The sequence below is a fragment of the Cetorhinus maximus genome, chromosome 30 (genome assembly GCF_964194155.1).
Source record: "Cetorhinus maximus chromosome 30, sCetMax3.hap1.1, whole genome shotgun sequence".
Lineage (NCBI taxonomy): Eukaryota > Metazoa > Chordata > Chondrichthyes > Lamniformes > Cetorhinidae > Cetorhinus > Cetorhinus maximus.
This window is the reverse complement of record NC_135908.1, coordinates 7,786,981-7,812,763: the sequence shown is the minus strand read 5'-3', so window position 1 is coordinate 7,812,763 and position 25,783 is coordinate 7,786,981. Positions and strand designations below refer to the sequence as shown.

The 25,783-nt window shown below is 44.5% G+C and overlaps 3 protein-coding genes across 3 annotated transcripts in view; all 3 read left to right on the top strand.

Annotated features, from left to right (window-relative positions):
• LOC144670012 (tubulin polyglutamylase ttll6-like) overlaps positions 1-4,257 on the top strand; it is a 47,654-nt gene extending 43,397 nt beyond the window's left edge. The window contains exons 16-17 of the mRNA XM_078532341.1: positions 2,008-2,266; positions 3,344-4,257. Of these exons, the coding sequence (XP_078388467.1) occupies positions 2,008-2,266; positions 3,344-3,356 (272 nt within the window). The 3' untranslated portion in view covers positions 3,357-4,257. The remainder of the gene's footprint in view (positions 1-2,007; positions 2,267-3,343) is intronic.
• A 4,420-nt stretch (positions 4,258-8,677) lies between these two features.
• Positions 8,678-12,166, top strand: ngrn (neugrin, neurite outgrowth associated). The gene is made up of 3 exons (XM_078532339.1): positions 8,678-8,906; positions 9,818-9,928; positions 10,593-12,166. Exons 1-3 carry the CDS (start codon positions 8,755-8,757, stop codon positions 11,212-11,214), a joined length of 885 nt encoding a protein of 294 aa, XP_078388465.1. The 5' UTR covers positions 8,678-8,754; the 3' UTR covers positions 11,215-12,166.
• Positions 12,167-21,687: 9,521 nt separating this feature from the next.
• On the top strand, positions 21,688-25,440 carry hddc3 (HD domain containing 3). The gene is made up of 4 exons (XM_078532340.1): positions 21,688-21,841; positions 23,470-23,525; positions 24,148-24,388; positions 25,038-25,440. The coding sequence occupies exons 1-4, from the start codon at positions 21,730-21,732 to the stop codon at positions 25,169-25,171; spliced, it is 543 nt and encodes a 180-aa protein (XP_078388466.1). The 5' UTR covers positions 21,688-21,729; the 3' UTR covers positions 25,172-25,440.
• Positions 25,441-25,783: the final 343 nt, after the last annotated feature.

Sequence of the window (25,783 nt, the reverse complement as noted above, 5' to 3'; positions counted from 1 at the left end):
TTGACATTCAATGGCATTACCATCACTGAATCCCCCATTATCAACATCCTGGGGATTACCATTGATCAGAAACTGAACTGGACGAGCCAAATAAATATTGTGGCTACAAGAGCAGGTCAGAGGCTAGGAATTGTGCGGAGAGTAACTCCACCTGACTCCCCAAAGCCTATCCACAAGGCACAAGTCAGGACCATGATGGAATACTCTCTGCATGCCTGGATGAGTGCAGCTCCACCAGTTCTCATGAAGCTTGACACCATCCAGGACAAAACAGCCTGCTTGATTGGCACCACATCCACAAACATTCACTCCCTCCACCACCTACACACAGTGACAGCAGTGTGTACCATCTACAAGATGCACTGCAAGGCTCCTTAGGCAGCACCTTCCAAACCCACGACCGCTACCATCTAGCAGGACAAGGGCAGCAGACACATGGGAACATCACCACCTGGAAGTTCCCCTCCAAGCCACTCACCATCCTGAATTGGAAATATATCATCGTACCTTCACTGTCGCTGGGTCAAAATCCTGGAACCTCCCTCCCTAACAGCACTGTGGGTGTACCTCCACCACATGGACTGCAGCAGTTCAAGAAGGCAGCTCACCACCACCACCTTAAGGGCAGTTAGGGATGGGCAATAAATGCTGTCCTAGCCAGCGAAGCCCACATCCCATGAATGAATTTTTTAAAAATTAAATGTTCAAATAGCGTACACTTTCCATTGCACTCTGGCTTACTGAAATACATTACATGCCACCACATGACCACACTCTAAGATCACAGCTCAGCTACTAGAAAAATGTAGTGAACATTAAATAGGTAAGTGAATAGTACTCAGTGCTGCAACAGTCTGTATTCTGAACATCATTATAAGCTCCAAGTTTACTGTAGTGCACTCTCTTCCTACTCTCTACATCCATTAATAGCACTTAAGTTGTAAAGATCAGACTGTCCCTGACTATGATGGGGTGGCAGAAAGGGATTGGGTCAAGGAAAGAAAAATGTGAACCTGAATTCCTGTTCCTGATATCTTCCTAGTGACCCCTTTAGAAAGTAAAGTGTGTGGATATGAAGTGAGAACAGGGTCAGGACTGACTACCGACACTTGCTGCCTAGGCACACGCACAAGGGAAGGGTGTTCGAACAAGGTGTCAGATGTTGGATAAGTCCATTACTCTTTTAACCTATTCTAAAAGCTGGAGACTGTAGCATGTTAGTTAACTCACTTCATTTACTACTGACAGAACATTAATCTTTAAGAAAGCAGAACACATCATCAGCCTCCCATCTGACACTGATGGGTAGATGTAATGAAGAGCTGTGAGAATGGCTTCTCCAACTCCATTTACACACTGCATCTTGAAGGAAGTAAAATACCTTTCTGACTAAATAAAAACATTGCATCTTTTCATACGCCATTCTCTTTACGATCTGCTTCCTGTTGGATACAACATCTTCTGGTGTTCTACGGCTCCTCAGTTATTTGAACTGATTGTCAAGCAGGGATGAGAGGCCTTATGGCTTTCACACCATACTTTTACTTCCTATCATTGCTTTCACTGGGCCATAGCTTTGTTGTAAACAATCTTTGATGTAGGCTCTCGTAGTAGCATGTTGCCATTTATATTGTAGCAACCTCCAGTTCTACACCACCCGCTGCTGTGTTTCAATCTTAATAATTTTAAACTCAATTTTATCCAGCGAGCTTGTTTATTTATTTATACATTCCTATCTTTACAGTAAGGTGTCATCGGTCCTGAAATATATCCTTCTCCAATGTTACTAGCATCATTGAGGAAAAAAATGACATACTTTTGGAGAACTCCGATTCTGTCTACATCGTTGTTCCGTCTTTGTTAGAAATAAAAGTAATGTAAAAACACATCGGTAATCTTTCACTGAAGGGCAATCAGAGTAGCACAGGAGCTAGGATCGGATAGGTCGGGTTGGTGGGTGGGGAGGGTGAGAACAGAATCCATTGACTGCCGTGTGTTTCTGTACAGAAAACCCCCTGATGGAGTCAAAAGGTTCCCAGAGCAACAGCATGCCATCAGAGTCTGGAACCAGGTTCAACATCCCAGTGAGCGCAGCACGTGTGAGCAGCACAAGCAGTGCCTCCAATTTGTGGAAAATGAAGATGAATGTGATCAACCCCGCAAGCCATGGGCTGACTGTGGTGTCAGCCCGGGCCCCCATCAACCAACGAGCTCATTTAACAAGACGAGCAAACATATTGAGCTTATTCCAGGCCAATCTGAACAGGTAAATCTAAAATTCTTCAATGTGACTATTGCCTATTTACAAACCGTTTGGTTTAAAAATGAATGTTGTTGTGGGATGTCTTGCGACTCTCCGTTTTTAACTGGTTTTGATTAATGTGTCTAGTGTTTAACAGTGAGCCTGATCTTGTATTAGACTTCCTTGTAGGGGAACACCCGGGTAACAGTGATCACATTATACATTAGAACATTCAGCCCTTCGACCCTGCTGTGTCACTCAATGAGATGCTGGCTGATCTTCTACTTCAACACAATTTTCCTGCAATATCCCCGTGTCCCTTGATGTTTGAGATCAATAGATTTCTACAAATTAAAAATTATGTTGAACTTACTCAATCACTGGGCCGCCACAGCCCCCTGGGTTAGAGAATTCCAAAGATTCACCTCCCTCTGAGTGAAGGAATTCCTCCGCATCTCAGTCCTAAATGGCCTGCCCCTTATTCTGAGACTGTGTCCCCTGGTTCTGGAAGCCCCCAGCCAAGGGAAACATCCTCCTTACATCTACCCTGTCGAGCCCTGTAAAATAATTTTGTATGTCTGCATGAGGTCACCTCTCATTCTTCTAAACTTCAGAGAATAAAGGCCCAGTCTATTTAATCTTTCCTCACAAGACAATCCCTCCATCCCAGGAATTCATTTAGTGAACCTCCATTGCACTCCCTCCATGGCAATTAAAATTTTCCTTAGGGAAGGAGGCCAAAACTGTACACAATACTCCAGGTGCGGTCTCACCAAGGCCCTGGTCTACAGTTTGGTGGAGCCAAAGATACTGGAAACTTACAATTAATTCCAAATTACAGAAGGGGCCAGATTTACAGGAAAAGCAGAAATGTTGAAGCAGACGCATTGGTTAAACCCTACTGGGTGGAAATTAAACCGATACAGGACCTCTTAATGGAAATCTTTTTTAAGAATAGAAGAAATTGCCCAAAGAATGGAAGAAGATGTCAAATGACTGGTCATGTACAAAGACTAAATTAAACGCAAATTGTAGCCCATTTAGAGTCAGTGCTTTCAGCAACACAGTCAGTAACAAATTTCACCAATTCTTCCTTGCTAGACGGCTGAACTAATCTCGAGGAGCGGATTGCTGGATTGTTTTTCCACACCTTCAAGCCGGAGAACTTTTTCGCTACCTGGTGAAGTTTTTGCGCCTTCTCCTCAGGCTGGGGCGGGACGGAGAAAAATAAAAGGGATATGAGCATGAACCGAGAAGAGAGACAAACACATTTCATGTTGGCAGCAGTTTATAGGAGAATACCGCACTGGGTCTGAACAGGTATCATTGTGCAATCCACATGGACAGGGAGGATGGACATTTTGTCTATAGGTTGAAGAATGTCCACAAACTCTTTTCTAATCATTGAACAAATTAAGCCAAATAAATGAAAATGATATGTTTTTTAACATTGGACTAAAGTATTTCTTCCTCTTGTTATGGGCTGCTGTTTTTAGCAATACTTGATTATATTCCTCCTATGGTAGCTAAAACCCCTGCAGGGCTGTCACAAGATATTAGATAAATCCAGCTGCTTGTGCCTCTTTGTGTCCCTGAGGTTTTATTGTCATCAATGTAACAGCAAAACCATTAAAAAAACTAAAAGGCTGCAGTTCGATTCTTGCCTGTGTTAAGTTGGCTGATCTCAGTAGTTGCTGAAATTGACTCCAGCATAAATTCGCCAAATTCGTATTCAAATTATTAACTATAATATATTCTGATCTGAGGTATGCATCCATCAAAACTGGCTTAGATTTTCTGTGAGGTAACAGATGCAAGGCGCCTACATCAGCCTTGATCTAACTGAATGGTGGAAAAGCTAAAGGGGCTGAATAACCTTCTCCTGTCCCTATAGATGCTGCTGATCCAAACTTTTCCTCTGTTTGATAGCAAACTTTTGCTTTATAACACCCCTGTGAAGCACATTTTGGGCTGGATTTTTCAGACCCACCAACAGTGGACATTGTCACGGGTGGGACGGGAAAATTTAGAAAGCGGCCAAAAGAAAATTGACTTTTGGCTGCTCTCCAAATTTTCCCTTTTGCCCGTGATGATGCCCGCCATTGGCAGGGGTGGAAATTCCTGCACTTTTTTTAAAGGTGCTATATAAGTAGAGGTTGTTGTTATGTTACCTAGGAACATAGGACATAGGAACAGGAGTAGGCCATTCAGCCCTTCAAGCCTGCTCTGCCATTCAATAGGATCAGGGCTGAACTGGTTGTGGTCTCAGCTCCACTTTCCAGTCTACCCCCCACCTCACCACCCGCCGCTGCCCCGCAAACAACCCTTGACTCCCTTGTCCATCAAAAATCTGTCTAACTCTGGCTTGAATAAATTCAATGACCCAGCCTCCACTGCTTTCTGGAGAAGAGAATTCCACAGACTAACAACCGTCTGAGAGAAAAAATATTCTCCTCACCTCCATCTTAAAAGGGAGACCTCTTTTTCTTAAACTGTGTGCCCTAGTTTTAGTCTCCACCACAAGAGGAAACAGTCTCTCCCAGCACCCACCTTATCAAGTCCCCTCAGGATCTTATGCTTCAAAAAGATCACCCCCCCATGCTTCTAAACTCCAATGGGTATAGGCCCAATGTGTTTTACAACAATCAGTGATAGTTGTCATGGTCACCGTTACTGAGACTAGCTTTCAATTCCAGATGTAAGGCGACTTAATTGAAACCTTTAAGATCCCGAGAGGTCTTGACAGGGTGGAGGTGAAGAGAATGTTTCCTTTTGTGGGAGAATCTAAAACCAGGGGGGTCACTGTTTAAAAATAAGAAGTCGCTCATTTAAGACAGAAACGAGGAGAATTTTTTTTCTCTCAGAGGGTTATGAGTCTTTGGAACTCTCTTCCTCAAAAGGTGGTGGAAGCAGAGTCTTTGAATATTTTTAAGGCAGAGCTAGATAGATTCTTGATTAACAAGGGGGTGAAAGGTTATTGGGGGTTGGCAGGAATTTGGGGCTGAGGTTACATTCTGATCAGCCATGATCTTATTGAATGGTGGAGCAGGCTCGAGGGGCCGAGTGGCCTACTCCTGCTCCTAATTCGTATGTTTCTTAATTGAATTTAAATTCCACCAGCTGCCATGATGGAATTTGAACCTGTGTTCCTAGAGAATTAGCCTGGGCCTCTGGATTACTATTTCAGTGACATTATCATGACACCATTACCACTCCAATGACATTATCATTACACCACCATCTGTGGGACCATCCAGCACCGGCGTGAGAGCTGCTTCTACCCGTCTCGTCCATGGCTGTATTCCACCTGGAAGAGCCGCCTTTTCTAATTGGCAAGGCAGTGGTAGCTCCCAAAATGGCAGTCTGCCTTTGCCGCTAGCACCAGGCAGTCAGCTCTCACCTCCTAGAGGAGCTTGGTACCACTAACTGGGCCCCAAAATTGCCTGACAGCCAATTAAGCCGTTTCCATTTAATAATAGCGTCGAAGGAGCAACAGGGCATGGGATAGAGGCCCAAAATCCATCCGCGTGTTGAATTCCTGACTCTGCATTGAAAATCCGGCCCCTCATCCTCTGTCGGTCTTCCCTTTTTACATTTAAAACCCAAGTTTGGTGTTTTTACCCCTTCACTTAGGTTCAATTAAACAGAAATATATATAAAATCACCCAAGGCAGCACAGGAAACATTAACAGTATATAGAAAAAAGCAGGGTATCCTACTTTAACTCTACTTTTACTCTGTTTTTTCCATTTGTGGAAAACGGATGTGGATGGTTTCAACCCAGGTTTCATGTAGGCGCAGACTGGTGTTAAGAGGGACAACCATCTGCAACTACATGATTGTGCTCTGTGGGAACTGGAGAAAGCCACACTCGCAGTGGGAGATGCAGTACTGAGCTGAGGCTGAAACATATCACTGGGCAGAGCGGAGAGAAATTCATCAGCATTAGCAGCACTCAAGACTCACAAGTCCTTTAGGAATGTTAACTCAATGCTCACAGTTATACTGAAGATTTAAACATTGCTTTCTCTACATTTCCCACATAAGGGTCAGGCTTTTTTTTAAAAAAAACAACAGGATTTGCAAACAAATCACTCTATTTGATCCAATGCCTTTGTTGCAGCTCATCTGGGAATATTTGTTTTTGTCACAGGAGACAGAAAACAATCAGCATTCATAACACAACACCTCAAACACAAAAACAAAATGACCTGAAAAACAGGTTGTTAAAAAAAAACAAACACTGGGTAACTGGGATTAGAGATGCTGATATGGTTGTAATTTCCTGGACTCATTGATGAACTGCACTGCAATAATTACTCTGTGGCTACTGTACTGAGGTTCTTAATAGGCAACCACTCTGCAAGTGTGTAGGAGTAACAGCAGCAGCACAAGACCCCACATAGATCGAAGGGACCCTTTCCACTTTAATCTGTAATTGTACCGTGGTTCCCAGGAATTTGGGGAACCTGGGAATGTTGTAACACTGTTTGTTAAAATAAATTTACTTCTTTGAATTACCTTTGAGTATAGTTTGCACAGCAAAACTTGAAATAAATTATAGAAAGCACCTTTACAGATGGAAAGTGATATTGTCTCATTTTGAATTTGAAACCTGTAATTATTTCATGATGAAACGATTCTGTGTATTCGAATGTTGTTTCCTCATCTGTTTAAATATGTCCAAAATTTCTTCTTCCTGAACTTCGACACCATCTCCCCAGCATGGATTGCATTCAGTCAGGTTTTGCATATGCATATAGAAGTCGTTTGGAGTAATACGAGAGGGGCTCCTCAGCTGGTTTGACTAATAAATACTCTGCTCAGAGTGGAACACAGCTATTTATGTTCAATAAAGTAAAAAGCAAAATACCGCGGATGCTGGAAATCTGAAACAAAAATAGAAATAGCTGGAAAAACTCAGCAGGTCCGACAGCATCTGTGGAGAGGAACACAGTTAACGTTTCGAGTCCGTATGACTCTTCATCAGTTCTGATGCTGTCAGACCTGCTGAGTTTTTCCAGCTATTCCTATTTTTGTTTTTATTTATGTTCAATGCTTGGCCTGCAGAGGTAATCTCAGTTAGGGCTCCACAGTACTGGAAAGAGGTGTTTTTTTAGGAACATATGAACAAGGAGCAGGAGTAGGCCATTCCCCCCCCACCCATCCCGAGCCTGCTCCACCATTTAATAAGATCATGGCTGATCTGATAGTAACCTGGGGCAGAATTTTGCCCTTGGCGGGCGTGCTTGGCGGAGGTGGTCAGGAAGCTGACTGCTGCCCTTGATCGGCACTGCGCCGCGATTTTACGCAGGCGGGCCAGCCTACCCAGTGTGGAACCCAAGCAGCAGCGCTCAGCACTGCCTGTGCGGGCAGGGGGGGGAGGGAGGAGGGCAAGCAGGTCTAGCGCAAACTCCGCCCATGCGTGTGAAAGAGAGATTCAATCTCCCCGAGGCACGGAGCTGCCTCAGGGGGATGAAGCGCTGTTTAAAAAAAACTAATGCACAAAATAAAAATGTCACAAAACACGTCCCCTCATGTGACTCTGTCATGCTTTTAATTCAAGTATTAAATTTTTATTTGCTTTAGAAAACCTTGTCCCGCCCATGGATAAGGTTTCCTAAAAAATGTAAAGGCCGCTTGGCCTTTTCGCCGGCTCGTCAACCATTAGGTTGAACGGGCAGCGAAAAATTCAGGACAATTGCTAACTTAATGGCCTTAATGGGCCTTTTAATTGTAGGCGGGCGCACTGCTGGCTCCTGCATGTGCCCGCCGACCTAACTATCACGAGAGTGCGCGGTGACGTCGGGACGCTCGTCTGACATCAACGCGCTTTATTTCACGCATGGGTGTGTCGGGCGCCTGCACTCCAAGGGTAAAATTCTGCCCCTGAAATCTGCATCCTATGTACCCCCGATAACTTATAACCCCCTTGCTTATCAAGAATCTATCCACCTCTGCCTTAAAAATATTCAAAGACTTGGCTTCCACCACCTTTTCAGGAAGAGAGTTCCAAAGACTCACGACCCCGAGTGAAAAAATTTCACCTCATCTCTGTTTGAAGTGGGCGACCCCTTATTTTTAAACAGTGACCCCTAGTTCTAGAGAAACACAGTTAACGTTTCGAGTCTGTATGACTCTTCAACAGAACTAAGTAAAAATAGAAAAGAGGTGAAATATAAGCTGGTTTAAGGAGTGGGGTAGGGCTGGATAGAGGGCCAGTGATAGGTGGAGATAACCAAAAGATGTCACAGACAAAAGCACAAAGAGGTGTTGAAGGTGGTGATATTATCTAAAGGAATGTGCTAATTAAGGGTAGAAAGCAGGACGAGCAAGGTACAGATAGCCCTAGTGGGGGTGGGGTGAAGGGAAGGGAGCCGGGGGCGGAGCCGGGGGGGCGGGGCCTGGGGGCCGGGGGGCGGGGCCGGTGGGGCGGGGCCGAGCGGTTTTGCGGGGCCACTTTCTCTTTCCGGCGGCGCTGGAACTGCGGCGGTTTCCGGATCCGGAGCTTCATGTGGGCGGCGGCGGCTCGGGGGATCCTCCGGGCTGGAGTCCGGGTCCAGGTCCAGGTCCAGGTCCGGGCCGGCGGCTCCCGGTGGGGCCCGGCTCAGAGCAGCAGTTCCAGCGGCGGGGAGCCCGAACCCGGGCAGGAGGAAATAATCAGGTGAAGACGGTTCATTAAACGGTTAAATCAGTTATCATTGGTTAACTCAGAAACTACCAGGTGATTAGCTAACTCACATTAACTACCACATCATTAGTTAACTCAGTAACTACTGCAACACTAGCTAACACATTAACTGCCACATCATTAGTTAACTCAGTAACTACTGCAACACTAGCTAACTCACAGTAACTACCATATTATTGGTTAACTTGCACTACTGTAACTTTAACTCACGCTAATGACTGTAACATTGATAAACTCTTAACTTGCTATAGTAACCCATAATCATAGCATATTAAAACATTAATACAACTGATAATGGTTAAGTAATGGTGACTGGAGGAACTAATGTTGGTAGTAATTAATAACTGTAAATTAATAATTACCAATTGATAACTATAATATATTTATGAAAGCCAGAAAAATGGTAACTAGATACTACAAATTATTAATTACAGTGCACTAATGTTATTCAAGCACATAAAATTATCCACTATTAACTTTTATTAGTGACCGATTTGTTGGTGGTATTAGTCAGAATATTTTCTCATTCACTAATCTGGTACAGTAATTCTGACCATGATTGTGTCAAGTGTTTCAAAGATATTTTGACAAATAGAGACAGAAATTTACAATTGTAATTTTACTTTTTCATTTCTTAATAGCTTGAAAATGTTCCTTAACCTTTGTATTGTAGACCATAAACAAAGCAGCTTGCCCCAGTGTTACACTCATTTAAAAAAAAACGTAACCAGTATTGACCAGTGATAACTATAATAATATGTTCAAACATGTAAACAATCTCTATTGGCTGCATGGTTAGTTTGTAATATTCATTAAAGTTGCTTTTTGAGTTGTCAAGTAGATTGTGGAAAATATTACTGTGCATTTTCCACCTCCATTTGCAGAGCTGAGAAGCAGAAGCGGAAAGCCATTAAGTTTCGGAGAATTCAAGCAGAGTTGGGTCTTTCTGGGCCCCCTCCACGGTCCCTAACGACAGAGGCAATGGAGCAGATCAGGTAAGAGTTAACCCCAGGTCCGTTAACTGTTATGTGGTTGGTGTTTATCAGCCTGGAACTCTCACTGGAACAAACATCATCTGAACGTGCCGAAGCTTCCAGACGACTCAGGTGAGTAAACACCCTGCCTGATGCAAGGAGCAGCGCAGACCCAGAATGTACAATCCCTGGTCTGTGTTGAGTCAGCAGAGGTGCTATAGTTGGACTTAGTGTCCTGGGTCAGAGAGAGAAGAAGTAAAAAACCAGCCAGGGTTTGTGCGGTCGTCAAGTATTGGCTCGATTGGGCTACAGTGCCTCCCAAGGATGAATAGCTGGGCATAAGTTTGCTTGGTTTGTGTTCAAAATGGCAGCAGAATGGTAGATTTTTGTAGGGTAAAGGTATTGAGGGATATGGGGTAAAGCTAGGTAAGTGGGGTTGAGATACTTGATGGAACAGACTCGAAGGATGAATGGCCTCCTATTCCTATGTCCCTTCCTCGCCCACATAACAACAAAGGACATTGTACTAGAAAAGTAACTAATGTGCATTAAGTGCTGCTTCTGAGGGATGTAATCAACTATTACATTTAAATTCACTCACTTGTTTCTGTTCCACGTTTTTCTCTAATACGTATTGCTAAGCTGCAAACAGTGTAAAATTTATTTGACTTCCAACATGCTTCAGGTTTTTGAGGACAAAGTTTCCAGAGGAGTGGAGCATGTCACAGTTGGCGGAGGGATTTTCCGTGAGTGAAGATGTAATCCGAAGGGTGTTGAGAAGTAAATTCAAGCCTTCGTTGCAGAGAAGGATGAAGCAAGATGCGAATGTTTGTGGAGCAAGGCAGACGGTCCCTCATGGAACCAAACGACTGACTGCCAATTCACCGAGCGCAAAGGCTCTGGTCGAATCTAAACTGATCACAGATCAAGCACCCTTGCCCAGGCTCTCTCAGGGGAAGGTAACGCTTCCTGCACAACCTGACTTAAACGGCAGCTTGCACAAACCCAATGCAAAGAGGACTGGGAGAATCAGTCTTGGTCAACAGAGCACCTGTACGAAGTTCATGGTTCAGAGCGGTTCTGACAAAATAAAAGCCAGGGCTGCTTACGTGGAGAGGGAGGAGCGCAACGCCTCTGACGGGGAACAATTATTGGGTGTTCAAGAAACCGATGAGGAATTGCAGAAACTCACTGAAAACCAAATGAAAGTTGTACAGAAGGGTTACGAGTTTTATGACCAGGAAGGTAATTTTCTTTATAGAATTAATAACATGGACTCCTTAAATAACCCCAAACAGGAAACCTAACTTGTACAATCGGGTCACTTACGAAAGAACTTTCATTTCTATAGCACCTCTCACAACCTCAGGACACCCCAAAGTGTTTCGCAGTATTTTTGAAGTGTCGTCACTGTCCTTATTTAGGAACGGGGCAGCCAATTTGCACACAGCAAGCTCCCACAAACAGCAATGTGATAATTACCAGATAATCTATTTTTGCAATGTTGGTTGGTTGAGGGATGTATATTGACCAGGACACCAGCGAGAACGCCCTGTCCCTTCGAATAGTGCTGAGGGATCATTCACATCCACATGAGAGTATATGGGGCCTCTATTTGCATTTTCATCTGAAAGATGGTGTCTCAGACAGTGCAGCACCCCCTCAGTTGAGTGTTAGGTTTGGCACTCAGGTCTCTGGAGTGGAACTTAAACCTTCGACTGTCTGACACCACCGTTTGCAACCCACCTTCCTTTCTGCTTTGGCCTTGATAGACTGCGAGTGGCAATTCTCCTGGTTCCTCACGCTAGTGGCCATTCCCTGTGAATGAACGTTGATCAATTGAGACATTTCAGAGCCAAGCTCGACCTGAACCTGAACCCTTGCCAACACACTGGCTCTCAGTGGGTGGGGGAGAGGATTCACTCCGCAGGAGTCACAGGGTTGTACTCGGAGATCAGCCCGAACAGCTGGAGCAGGGAATGAAATGTGTTGTTTAATTTCGTTCTGAGACTCTGGGAAAACGGATTCTGTTAAGTTGTGTAAAGAGATGAACTTGTCCTGACATTGACAGAAGGCTCTCCTGTGAATAGTGAATTCCAGGATGGTTATAGTGCTGATGTCACTGGGAAGAGCTTCCTCCTGTCCTGTTGTAAAGCTTGGTACATAGGCTTATTTCACTGTTTAACGAAATTAGATCTTGTGTTTTTTTTTATGCACATGTTGTTAAACTGCTGAAATAAACGATGAAATGAAGAACAATTGTTGCTGTTGATTGTGTGGTCTTTTTGCATAGGTTCAGTCTTTGGTTAGATACAGAGTAAAGCTCCCTCTACACTGTCCCCATCAAACACTCCCAGGACAGGTACAGCACGGGGTTAGATACAGAGTAAAGCTCCCTCTACACTGTCCCCATCAAACACTCCCAGGACAGGTACAGCACGGGGTTAGATACAGAGTAAAGCTCCCTCAACACTGTCCCCATCAAACACTCCCAGGACAGGTACAGCATGGGGTTAGATACAGAGTAAAGCTCCCTCTACACTGTCCCCATCAAACACTTCCAGGACAGGTACAGTATGGGGTTAGATACAGAGTAAAGCACCCTCTACACTGTCCCCATCAAACGTTCCCAGGACAGGTACAGCACGGGGTTAGATACAGAGTAAAGCTCCCTCTACACTGTCCCCATCAAACACTCCCAGGACAGGTACAGCATGTGGTTAGATACAGGGTAAAGTTCTCTCTATTCTGCCCTAATAAGTTTCAGCTCAAAAGTTCAGAACAATATCCCGCCATGTAGCATTTGGCCCTTTTCCACATAAGCCACCCTGAAACCTCTTGAGTGAGACTGAATTAAGGACTTTGTGTATTGTGGACCCGTGCTCACAAGGAACGGGATAGAGAACACACTTAAACTCAATTCATGCAAAATCCTTATAACCAACACACAGGAAACTTTCCCTCCCAGAGTCTGGGCTGGATATGAAGCCAAGGTCCCAAAGGTGAATGACCTGTGTTTGTCACAGTCAATTTAACTCTCAGTGGTAGTGCCCTCACCTCTGAGTCAGAGGGCTGTAGATTCAAGGCCTTTGCAGCACTTAAGCACGTTATGTAGACTGACACTTCAGTTCTAATGCCATGCTAGACTATGCATGTATGCTGGGATTAATCGATGCAGTGGGTTAGATAGTGACCTTTCATTGGCAGGACCTGGATTTCAAAGGAATGCTGTCCGCTGGCTGTAATAATCCAACATGGAATGAACCTTAATGTAGTTCACTACCACAAGTGATAAGGATTCATAAAATGGTCTGTATATGCCTTGGTTCACCAGCTCGTACCTTTACCCACTAGGAAATGGCATATCATTAAATGAATGAATAACATGTTACACAATCACACAACTTATCTTAGTGCTGGTAAAAGTTGCTTCAGACTAGTCCAGTTAAAGATTATATGCAGAAAATGCTGGAAATATTCAGGTCTGGCAGCATCTGTGGGGAGAAAAACAGAGTTCATGTTTCAGGCTGATAACCATTCATCTTCTGATCATTGACCTGAAATATTAATTCTGTTTCTCTTTCTGCAGATGCTGCCAGACCTGCTGAGTATTTCCAGCACTTTGTTTCTATTTCAGATTTCCAGCATTTGCAGTATTTCGCTTTTGTAGGTTATTTGCAGTCGGGACCTGAAGATGCTTTGCCCTGAACTAACTATTTGCACAATAACAAATATCTACATTGATTTCTGTCCTCAAATCTTACTTCCCTTTGTTACAATTTTGGTTCCTGACATTCTGTCAAAATTTCCTGTTCAGTTTTACTGTGTCAGCTGTCACATTGTAGGTGCAGGCTCTGGCCACTTGGTGCCACTGTGGAGTGAGTTCCAGAAGTCTTCCCAACTCATTGCTTCCTTAAGCTTTTTAAAAAAAAACTTTTCACTAATAATCATCTGGCCATGAGCAACATTAGGAGTAATATAGGAGTAAGATTTTACATTTTTCATCCTCCCACGAATGAAACACAGAATTCAAGAAACTTTTAAGATCCTGAGGAGTCTCGACAGGGTGGATGTGGAGAGGATGGTTCCTCTTGTGGGAGATTCTAGAACTAGGTGTCACTATTTAAAACCTAGATGAGAATTTTGTTTCCTCTCAGAGGGCGGAGAGTCTTTGAATCTCTTCCTCAAAAGGTGGTTGTAGTAATTATGGTTTCATTTAGTGTGTAATGTACCTTTAAGAATAATACTTGTTAGGCAAGATCACATGATCTGTAGTAACCAATAGGAGAGTAGTGCGGGCTACCTCAGGAGTCAGTGCAGAGATAGAGTTGGAGTTGAAAGCAACGTGTAGTTGCTGCTAATTATATTGTAAATAAACTTAATGTTTCCACCCAAGAAGTGTCTGCAGATCAACTCTATCACTAATAGCACAACTTGGCCACCCTACAACAAACAGGCAATGAGGATAAAACAGGATTGAACAGAAGAAATCAAGTTAAAAAGAAATTGGTACTGTACCTCACCCAGTGATTGTAAGTACCAAGCTCTGTTAGAATTGAAGAAGTTATCCCCTCTCAAAATGCCACAATTTGGGAGAATTGATCCTTTTGAACCAACCACAGAGGATTGGTCTCAATACATAGAACGCCTCACGTTCTTTTTTCAAGCGAACGAGATTACGGAGGAAGAGAAGAGGCAAGAGATCCTCTTGAGTGCTCCTGGAAGCAAAACCTACAGATTGGTTTGAAGTTTGATGACACCCAGTGCCCCAGATTCGAAAAATTTCAATGAATGGGTGGACCTCGTGAAGGGTCACCTTCAACCCAAGCCCTCAGTCACGATGCAGAGGTGCAGGTTTAATTTGTAAAATAGAGCCCCGGGTGAGACAATTGCGTGCTACGTTGCAAATTTGAAGCAGTTAACAGAACATTATGAGTTCGGTACGACTGTGAACGACATGCCCAGAGAGCGTTTAGTGTCTGGTGTGAAAGGGGACACCATTCAGAAAAGATTATTGTCCGAAGTGAATCTAGATTTCAAGAAGGCGCTAGAGATAGCGCTGGCCATGGAAAGTGCTGTAAGAGATTCAAAAGCAACACAGGGTGCGCAAAATAGAGGCGCCGTCCTTTACATCAGGCGGGAAACCTCAGCCGAAAGAGGCGCGAAAAAGCGAGACTCTGCCGAGAAGCGGGGAACAGCCCGCGCTAGCTGGAAAATAAAGAAAAGTAACTTAGCAAATTGAAAAATGATCAAAATTGAAGAATAATTTTAATAGAGGTGGAAACAAGCCAGTCTTTTGGCAATTGGCAGTTTAAAAAAAATCAAAGGCTACTATTGTCATAGAAATGGACATACAATGAGGCAGTGCAAGGAAAGATTCAAGCAGGCTTAAAAACAAAAGAAGCTCAATGAAATCTACAATGTAGAAGAGCCTGAAACAACAACATTCTGACGTTTACTCATTGTTTAATCTGAAAGTTGGAAAGGCAAAACCAATATTTGTCACAGTGAAAGTAAATGGCAAACCTGTTAGAATGGAAGTGGACACGGGAGCTTCCACTACAGTGATTGGGGAACACACCTTCAGATATTTGAATAATGGTGAACATCAATTAAGTTTACAAGCAATAACCGCCAAGCTAAAACATATACAGGCGAAGACATTCAAGTAAAAGGCATAAGCAGAGTAACTGTCCATTATGGAAGCCAGTCGGCAAAGCTACCCTTGATGGTGGTAGCAGGTGAAGGGCCAAGCCTCCTGGGGCGAAATTGGTTAAAGGAGATTAAGTTGGAATGGGTTGAAATTTTCCAGTTGATAGCAAGCGGGCTACCAGAGCTACTTAGAAAGTACACCACCAGAGTGAACTGGGGAAAATCCAGGGGCTGCAGGCCAAGATTCATGTGGATCCAGAAGCAACCCCTTGCCTCATGAAGGCGAGACCGGTGCCATATGCCCAGCGAGAAAAAGTTGACATTGAACTGAACAGACTAGAGAAACTGGGCGTTTTATAACCTGTTCAGTTCTCGGAATGGGCAGCACCCATAGTCCCCATCCTTAAACCCGACCAAAATGTCCGAATTTGTGGAGACTACAAACTGACGATTAATAAAGTAGCCAAGCTGGACAGGCACCCCATTCCAAAAATCAAAGACCTGAATGCCAAGCTGGCAGGGGGACAACGTACACAAAGCTTGACATGAGTCGTGCTTATCAACAACTAGAATTGGATAATGCCTCTCGCGAATTTGTCACAATTAATACCCACACAGGGTTATACCAATATACACGGTTGCATTTCAGTGTCTCCTCCGCTTGTGCCATCTTTCAGAGAATAATGGAAAACGTACTGCAGAGACTGCCCCAGGTGGTAATCTATTTAGTCGATGTATTGGTGACAGGATTCACTGAAAAGGAGCATTTGGCAAACCTACAAGAAGTCTTAAAACATTTCTTGCAAGCTGGATTATGTTTAAAAAAAGAAAAGTGCACGTTCCAGGCAAGGGAGGTAATCTATTTGGGTCACCGGGTAGATTCACAGGGCCTCCACCTGGTTGAAGAAAAGGTGAGAGCCATAAGAGAGGCACCTGCGCCAAAGGACGCCTCAGAGCTCAAATCATTCTTAGGAATGATCAACTATTATGGGCGGCTCTTACCCAATTTGTCTACAGTGCTGGCCCCCCCTACATTCTTTACTCAAAACGAACCAATGTTGGTCTTGGGAGGCGCCCCAGAAAGAAGCTTTCATAAAGGTGAAACAATTGTGGCACTTGTCCAATCTATTAGTGCATTATGACCAAACAAAAGAATTGGTGCTGACATGATGCATCTCCCTATGGAGTGGGAGCAGTGCCCTTCTCATCGGATGGATGACAGCACGGGATGGCCAATAGGCTACATATCAAGAACGCTCACCACAGCGGAAAAGGGATACTCACAGATAGAAAAAGGCCCGTCCATCATCGGTGTCAAGAAATTTCACCAGTACGTACACGGCTGCCATTTTACAATCGTTTCAGACCACAAACCATTGCTAGGATTGTTTAGTGAGGACTATACCACCCATAGCCTCAGCAAGAATACAACAATGGGCCTTAATTCTGGCAGCATTCGAATACACTTTCATACATAGGCCTGGCAATCAAATCGCAAACACCGATGCCCACGTCCACAGGAACTTATTTTACTGTTAAATTGCTTAGATTCCTCACCAGTATGTGCTCGACAGATCAGAGACTGGACAAGTCGGGACCCAGTCCTGTCTCAAGTACGAGAACAAGTGCTACAAGGTTGGTCACAGGAGCCCGTAACTGACTAAATGAAACCATACTTCAACAGAAGACATGAAATAACCAGCCAGGATGGCATCTTATTGTGGGGAGCACAGGCGATAGTTCCTCCAAAGGGAAGGGAGCCACTTTTAATTGAACTACACAGTGCCCATCCAAGAATTCCCCGAATGAAGATCACAGCACGCAGCTATCCATGGTGGCCGGGGAATGATTGATGAAATAGAGTGTTTAGGAAAGCACTGTGCGCAATGTCAATAACTGCAAAAGTTGCCAGTGACAGCTGCATTACACCCATGGGAGTGGCCAAGTAGGCCCTGGGTGCAGTTACACATTGACCATGTTGGACCTTTCCTGGGAACAATGTTTCTGCTCATTGTCGATGCCCATTCAAAATGCTTGGACGTATATGAGGTGAAGTCACCAACGTCGGACACTACAATTGAGAAACTATGTCAGAGTTTTGCCATTCACGGACTACCAGAAGTAATTGTTTCCGATAATGGCACGGCATTTATGAGTAGTGAGTTTCAACAGTTTATCAACCTCAACGGTAACACTCATGTGAAAACTGCACCGTAGTTAGGGTTGGACTGGCTGAAAGGGCAGTTCAAATATTCAAGGCAGGCATGAAAAAGCTAACTGGTGATTCCTTGGAACCAAGCTAGTCCACTTTCTTTCTCATTACAGGACTACCCCTCACACAACAACAGAATTATTTGGAGTTATTGTTGAAACGCCGCCTCAGGACGAGATTGAGTTTAATAACACTGAATTTAGGTGGAAAGGAGTCAGGGAAGCCAGAAAACTAGACACGACTGGCATAGTCATGAGAAGAAATTTACCATAGGAGAGCCGGTATACGTGAAAAACTTCAGGGAAGGACCAAAGTGGTTACTGGGTGAAATAACTGCGGTGACTGGACCTATATCTTACCACATGGAGGCGGAAGGCCAGATCATCTGTAAACACGTGGAATATTTAAGGAAGAGAGAGACAAATCACCAAGATTTGGTTCCACCAGTGAACATGACTAGGTCTGTGTTTCCTGTTGAGGATACTCAACCCAGGACTGACATGTCTGATGTTCCTGTAAGAGTTGAGGATACAGAACTGCAAGTGCCCACCGAAGCACCTGATGTTCAGGCAAGTCCGGAAAAGGAGGTTCCTGGCAAAGAATCTGAAGTTGTGGAGCTGCGACGTTCCACACGTACCAGAAAACCACCTGAAAGACTGAACTTGTAAATTCCTTACCTAGTGTAAATATTACATTGTCTTGAAAAATATGTACTTGTAAACATAATGTGTATAGCTGAGTTAAAGGGGGAGGAATGTAGTAATTATAGTTTTATTTAGTGTGTAATATACCTTTAAGAATAATACGTGTTAGGCAAGATCACATGATCTGTAGTAACCAATAGGAGAATAGCATGGGCTACCTCAGGAGTCAGTGTAGAGATAGAGTTGGAGTTGAAAACACACGTGTAGTTGCTGCTGAGTATATTGTAGATAAATTTAATGTTTCCACCCAAGAAATGTCTGCAGATCAACTCTATCACTAATAGTACGACTCGGGCACCCTACAACAGTGGTGGAAACAGAGTCTTTGAATATTTTTAAGGCAGAGCTAGATGGATTCTTGAGTAACAAGGGGATGAAAGGTTATTGGGAGCAGGCAGGGATGTGGGGTTGAGGTTACAACCAGATCAGCCATGATCTTATTGAATGGTGGAGCAGGCTGGAGGGGCCGAGTGGCCTACTCCTGCTCCTAATTCCTACGTTTGTGTGTAAAATTCCCAGAGTGTGTCTGTGTATTTTGACCAGATAGTAATAATTAAGAATGGGTGTACATTACTCAGCTAGAAGGTAGGTTGGGGGGGTTGGGTGTGGGGGGGGGGTGGTGTGTGTGTGTGCTGGAACTCTCTGCCTGAAAGGTTTGTAGAGGGAGAAAGCTTCATCACATTCAACAGATATTTGGATAGGCACTTGGAGTGCTGGAATCTACAGGGCTGGCGTCCCAAAAGCTAAACACTGGGACAAAAACAAAAATTGCTGGAAAAACTCAGCGGGTCTGACAGCATCTGTGGAGAGGAAGACAGAGTTAACGTTTCGAGTCCGTATGACTCTTCTTCAGAACTAAAGAGGAATAAGAAATGAGGTGAAATATAAGCTGTTTAAGGGGGGTGGGACGGGTGGAGCTGGATAAAGGGCCAGTGATAGGTGGAGGCAAAGGAGAGATTGCCAATGATTTCATAGACAAAAGGACAAAGGGGCGTTGATGGTGGTGATATTAGCTAAGGAATGTGCTAATGGTGACATTAAGGGTAGAAAGCAGGACGAGCAAGTGACAGATAGCCCTAGTGGGGGTGGGGTGGGGGGGAAGGGATCAAAATAGGATAAAAGGTGGAGATAAAACAATGGATGGAAATACATTTAAAAATAATAGAAATAGGTGGGAAAAGAAAAAAAATATATTTAAAAAATATAATAATTATTAGAAAAAAGGGGGATCAAAAAGGGGGTGGGGATGGAGGAGAGAGTTCATGATCTAAAGTTGTTGAACTCAATATTCAGTCCGGAAGGCTGTAAAGTGCCTAGTCGGAAGATGACGTGCTGTTCCTCCAGTTTGCGTTGAGCTTCACTGGAACATTGCAGCAGGCCAAGAATGGACATGTGGGCATGAGAGCAGGGTGGGGTGTTGAAATGGCAAGTGACAGGGAAGTCTGGGTCATGCTTGTGGACAGACCGCAAAGCGGTCACCCAGTCTGCGTTTGGTGTCTCCAATGTAGAGGAGACAGCATTGTCGGCATTCCGTAGGGACCGTTCCCTCCGGGACACCCTGGTCCACTCCTCCAGCACCCCATAAGACATAGGAGCAGAAATTAGGCCAATCGGCCCATCGAGTCTGCTCCGCCATTCAATCATGGCTGATAAGTTTCTCAACCCCATTCTCCCGCCTTCTCCCCGTAACCTTTGATCCCCTTACCAATCAAGAACCTATCTATCTCGGTCCTAAATACACTCAGTGACCTGGCCTCCACAGCCTGCTGTGGCAATGAATTCCATAGACTCACCACTCTCTGGCTGAAGAAGCTTCTCCTCATCTCTGTTCTAAAAGGTCTTCCCTTTACTCTGAGGCTGTGCCCTCGGGCCCTAGTCTCTCCCAGTAATGGAAACATCTTCCCCACGTCCACTTTATCCAGGCCTTTCAGTATTCTGTAAGTTTCAATCAGATCCCCACCCCCTACACCTCAACCTCCTTCCAGGCAACCGCAGACGGAGCAACACCTGCCCCTTTACTTCCCCCCTCCTCACCGTCCAAGGGCCCAAACACTCCTTTCAAGCGAAGCAGCATTTCACTTGCACTTCCCTCCATTTAGTCTACTGCATTCGCTGCTCCCAATGCGGTTTTCTCTACATTGGAGTGAACAAACACAGACTGGGCGACCGCTTTGCGGAACACCTTTGGTCTGTCCGTAAGCATTACCCAGACCTCCCTGTCGCTTGCCATTTCAACACTCCACCCTGCTCTCATGCCCACATGTCCGTCCTTGGCTTGCTGCATTGTTCCAGTGAAGCTCAACGCAAACTGGAGGAACAGCACCTCATCTTCCGACTAGGCACTTTACAACCTTTCGGACTGAATATTGAGTTCAACAATTTTAGATCACGAACTCTCTCCTCCATCCCCACCCCCGTTCCGATCCCCCTTCTTTCCAATAATTCATATATATTTTTCTTTTCCCACCTATTTCCATTATTTTTAAATGTATTTCCATCCATTGTTTTATCTCCACCTTTTAGCCTATTTTGATCCCTTCCCCCCCACCCCACCCCCACTAGGGCTATCTGTCCCTTGCTCGTCCTGCTTTCTACCCTTAATGTCGCCATTAGCACATCCTTTAGCTTAGATCACCACCGTCAACACCCCTTTGTCCTTTTGTCTATGACATCTTTGGCAATCTCTCCTTTGCCTCCACCTATCACTGTCCGTCTATCCAGCTCCACCTGTCCCACCCCCCCCCCCCCACCCTTAAACAGCTTATATTTCACCACATTTCTATTTCTCTTTAGTGCTGATGAGGAGTCATATGGACTCGAAACGTTAACACTGTGTTCCTCTCCGCACAGGCTGTCAGACCTGCTGAGTCTTTCCAGCAAATTTTTTGCCTTTGTTTCAGATTTCCAGCATCCGCAGTATTTTGATTTTAGCTAGAAAATGGGGCTGGCACAGACACAGTGGGCCGAATGGCCTCCTTTCCCCCACCCCCGACTTAAGCTTTCCTAGTGGGTTGATTTACAAGTTTTTGGGGGTGAGAAAGTTTGTGTGGGTGTCGGGTCTATTATTTGGGAGTTTGCTGAGGCTTGTTCCACAGGGATTTGGCTCCTGTTGCCAGGGGGCTTTTCCAGGTCTTTGTTTCCAGCCGCTGGTTGGTGCTCAGGAATCTCCTGCTATTTCTGGTGTATGTGTGTGTGTTTTCCATGCTCCTGCTCCAGCTCCGCTTCTTGCTGCTGATCCGGATGCGGAAGCCGCAATGAGCACAGACGTGCAGCAGATCCTGGAAGCCGCTGACTTTGCAGCAAAAAAGCACAAAAATCAGCGGCGCAAAGATCCGGAGGGAACTCCGTACATCAACCACCCGCTGGGTAAGGCTGGGAGAGGCTCAAACCCACGTCCCCACCCCCCCCAAAAATCCAGCTTCACCCCTGAAACCAACAGGTCCCCGGAGAGAAGTTTCGTTGCCCGCTGCATAAATTTGCAACATTAAAAAGCAACAAAAGTTTTCGGTGTGTTTAAAAGTTGCCAGAGCGAATTCTTAAAAGTCAATTAATTCGGACGAATTCTCCAGTTTATTTAAAGTCCAGTCGTTTGTTGGGGGATTCTCTTCCCCCACCAGATCATAAGCAATGGAACATGAGAGTTGGTGATTAAAGTTAAAAGTTGTGGGGAGGCGGTGGTATTGTCACTTGGACATACCAGAGACCCAGGGTAATGCTCTGGAGACCCCGGGTTCAAAATTTTAAATTCAAAATTAAAAAAAAATCTGGACTGATGACCATAAAAACCCATCTGGTTCATTGATGTCCTCTAGGATGTCCTTACCCGGTCTGGCCTACATGTGACTCCAGACCCACACCAACGTGTGGTTGACTCTTAAATGCCCTCTGATGCAGGGCAATTAGGGATGGGCAATAAATGCTGGCCTAGCCAGCGACGCCCACATCCCTTGAACGAATATTTTTTTAAAAAAACATTAAATTAAAACACAGGACGGAGCTCAAGTGTGATGGCTGCCACACTCAAACAGCTGACTAATACTGACCGGCTTTACACCGTGAAGAATGAGCACTAGCTGACGCAGCAGAGGAATGTTACAACCCCTGTGGAACTGTGTCTTGCAAAAGGCTGTGATTAGGGGAATGGAAAAGCGAGGATCGTTAAATGATCTGACCCTGTTATTGAGATGTACCTGGGCAGGAGTGAGAGCCAAGCCATCAGGCCATCGATGCAGTGCCTGTGTTATCCTACTGCAAAGGAAAGAGTGAGAAATAAATAGGAATAAGTTTCCTGGTGTGGGTTTGTGTCTTTCAGAGAAGGGTAGAGAACTGAAAGGGGGGGGGGATTGAAATTTGCTACCAAATTTCTATACACACAGTAGCAAGGTGTTGGTTCAGACAGAGTGGGTCTATTCATTGCAGGACTTCTGAGTGCTGGCTCTGCTGCAATCATAGAATGATACAGTGTACAAGGTGGTCATTTGGCCCATTGTGCCTGTGTTAGCTATTTGAGAGAGCTGTCCAATTAGTCCCACACCACTCCGCTCCTACCCCCATAGCCCTTCAAATTTTCCCCCTTGAAGTATTTATCCAATTCCCTTTTGAAAGCTACTATTGAACCTGCTTCCACTGCCCTTTCAGGCAGCGCGTTCCAGATCACAACAACTCACTGAACACTCAGCCCTCTACTCTGGCAATCACTGACAGAGACCAATCAGTTACTAAGCTGCTGCTCTTTCAAACTCTCTCCAAAACACTTCACCCGGCTCCCTCTCTCCATTTCTATCTCGGGCTCCTGTCAGCCTGTTTCCCTGGACTGTGCCTTATTCCGTTGTGTTTCCTCTTCTGAAGTCCTTCAACGTGAAGGATGTTACGCAAATGTAAGTTGTTGTTGTCTGCTGTGGTGCACATTAGTTTTTGTGTCACAGTGCTTGGTTTGAAAGTTGCCTGATAAGAACATTGCTCACTGGGATTTATGTTTTTCTGTTTGTTCAAAGGTGTTTCCCGAATTTTGACCTATGAAGCTGGAATTACAGATGTGGTCACCTTACAGGTAAATGCCACATGAATCAGAGTCATCGTCACCACACCGAACCCAGACTCAACCATTTTCAGGTTTCTGGTGGAATGTTACCTGAAATCAGTCCTTGCTTCTCTTCAAATAATGGCTTTGATCTTTAACATCTGTTTAAACAGAGCATCGGTTTACTGTTTACACAGAATATATTGTACAGAATCATTCAGCCCAACTGGTCTGCCAATGTTAACGTTCCACACAAGTCTCCAACTGCTCTACACAAAAGCAAAATACTGCAGGTGCTGGAAATCTGAAAGGAAAACATAAAATGCTGGAAACACTCAGCAGGCCAGGCAACACCTGTGGAGAGAAATAGAATTAACCTGCAGGTCGATCTCACCTTATCAGCATAGCCTTTTAAAATAATCCTTTCATAACGTATCAGCTCTGACAATGCTGCACTCCCTCGGTGCCACCTTAGATTACATGCTCAAATCCTGATGCGAGGCATGAGTGCAGCATCTTCGAAATAAGAGCTGAGCAAGTTAGCAACTGCTTCAGTTGGAGATGTCCGATACTGAGGTAGATAACAATTCAGCTGTGATGTGTGGTACAATTGAGATTTATCTCTTGTTTTTTTTTCTTACTCTTTGGCAAGGCAGCGCTTCTCCACGATACTGTTGAAGATACAGACACGACTCTTGCAGAGATTGAGGAGACGTTTGGAGAGAAGGTGCGGCGTATTGTTGCTGAGGTGACAGATGATAAGTCTCTTTCGAAGGAGGAGCGAAAGCAGCAACAGGTCCAACATGCTCCTCACTGCAGCTACGAAGCTAAACTGGTGAAACTGGCAGATAAATTGTACAACCTGAGGGATCTTAAACGCTGCACTCCAGCAGGTCAGCAACACAGTCCTTTATGTTTCTCTTCCTCCAAGTTTCTGCTCTGGGCTAATTATTGTTATGTTCCCTGCTCTCAAGGAATTCTTCTTTTAGTGTCAGTGCAGGGAAACCCAGCCAGGGTTCCCACTCCTAACTGCTTCCTTGCATGCTAAGTGAGTTGTGGGCTCAAACCCCACTTGAACACATAATCCAGGCCAGCAATGCAGTGCAATAGTGGAGGAATGCTACACTGACCTTTGGAAAATGTATTAAGGGCCCTACCTGTCTGTGATGGTGGCTCAGGTAATGGTGGTTGGTAACAGTTGTCTCTGTTAGCAAGAGACAAATGGTTATATGGTTGGGCATCACTCCGCAACAAGCAAGGGGCAAGGCCAGGAGGTGGAGCTACCACAGCTGGTACAGGGATGAACCCCTGCCGTTGACTTCATTCTGCACCACACTCTCGGCATCTAGCCAACTGAGCTAACCATGCCCCTGCAGTGGCTCAGGTGAATGTTGAAGTTTCCTTGATGTTATTTGAAGAACCAGGAGTCCCCCATGGTCCTGACCAAAGAATAGAATGGGAAAGAAAATAGGGTTGAGGAACCTGTGGAGGACATAGAGCCTCGCCGCACCCTGATCTTTGTTCTGTTGAACCCTTGCTTAGGTTGGACAGAGAAACGCGTTGAAGAATATTTCATCTGGGCTTCCCGAGTCGTTGCTGGACTTAGAGGAACGAATCAGGCATTGGAAAAGAGCCTGGATACACTATTCAAAGAAAGAAACATCCTTACCGGATAACGCGTTTCTGTTTGAAGGAGATGAAACGTTGAGATAGAAGGTCGAGCAATGCTTTACAATTGGGTCTGTAATTGTGAAACGAAGTTTTAAATAACTATCTTTCACCAAGGTAACAATCTTTAAATCTAAATATTCAGAAATGTGCTTACATTCAGATTCACTTCCTGACATTTTTTGTTGGATTAAATATATTGGTGCTGCTTAATTCCCTGTTGTTGCTGTGAATTCTTCTCTGTTTTCTTTAAAATAAAGTTTATTGTTCTGTTGGACTAGCATTCTTGTTTCATTCACTGTATTTTTGATTAATCTGTCCAATTTGATTCTAACTGATTGATCAGAATTAATGTGCCTTCTATAAAGTGTATCTTCTAATTTTCATCCACAAAGACCTTGATAGCAGGTACATTTAATTTGCTGGGGGTGGGGTTCTTTATCAATTCTTTTTGTCCAATACCTATCTCCAAGGCTGAGTCTTCACTCCGAACTATTAAGGAAGCCACACACGAAGAATTTATTTTTTCCCAATATGAGAGCACACTTATTATGTAGGGAAACTATCTATGACATAAGTTGAGAGAACTTAGGCACCCAATTACAGACCCAAGACCAAGG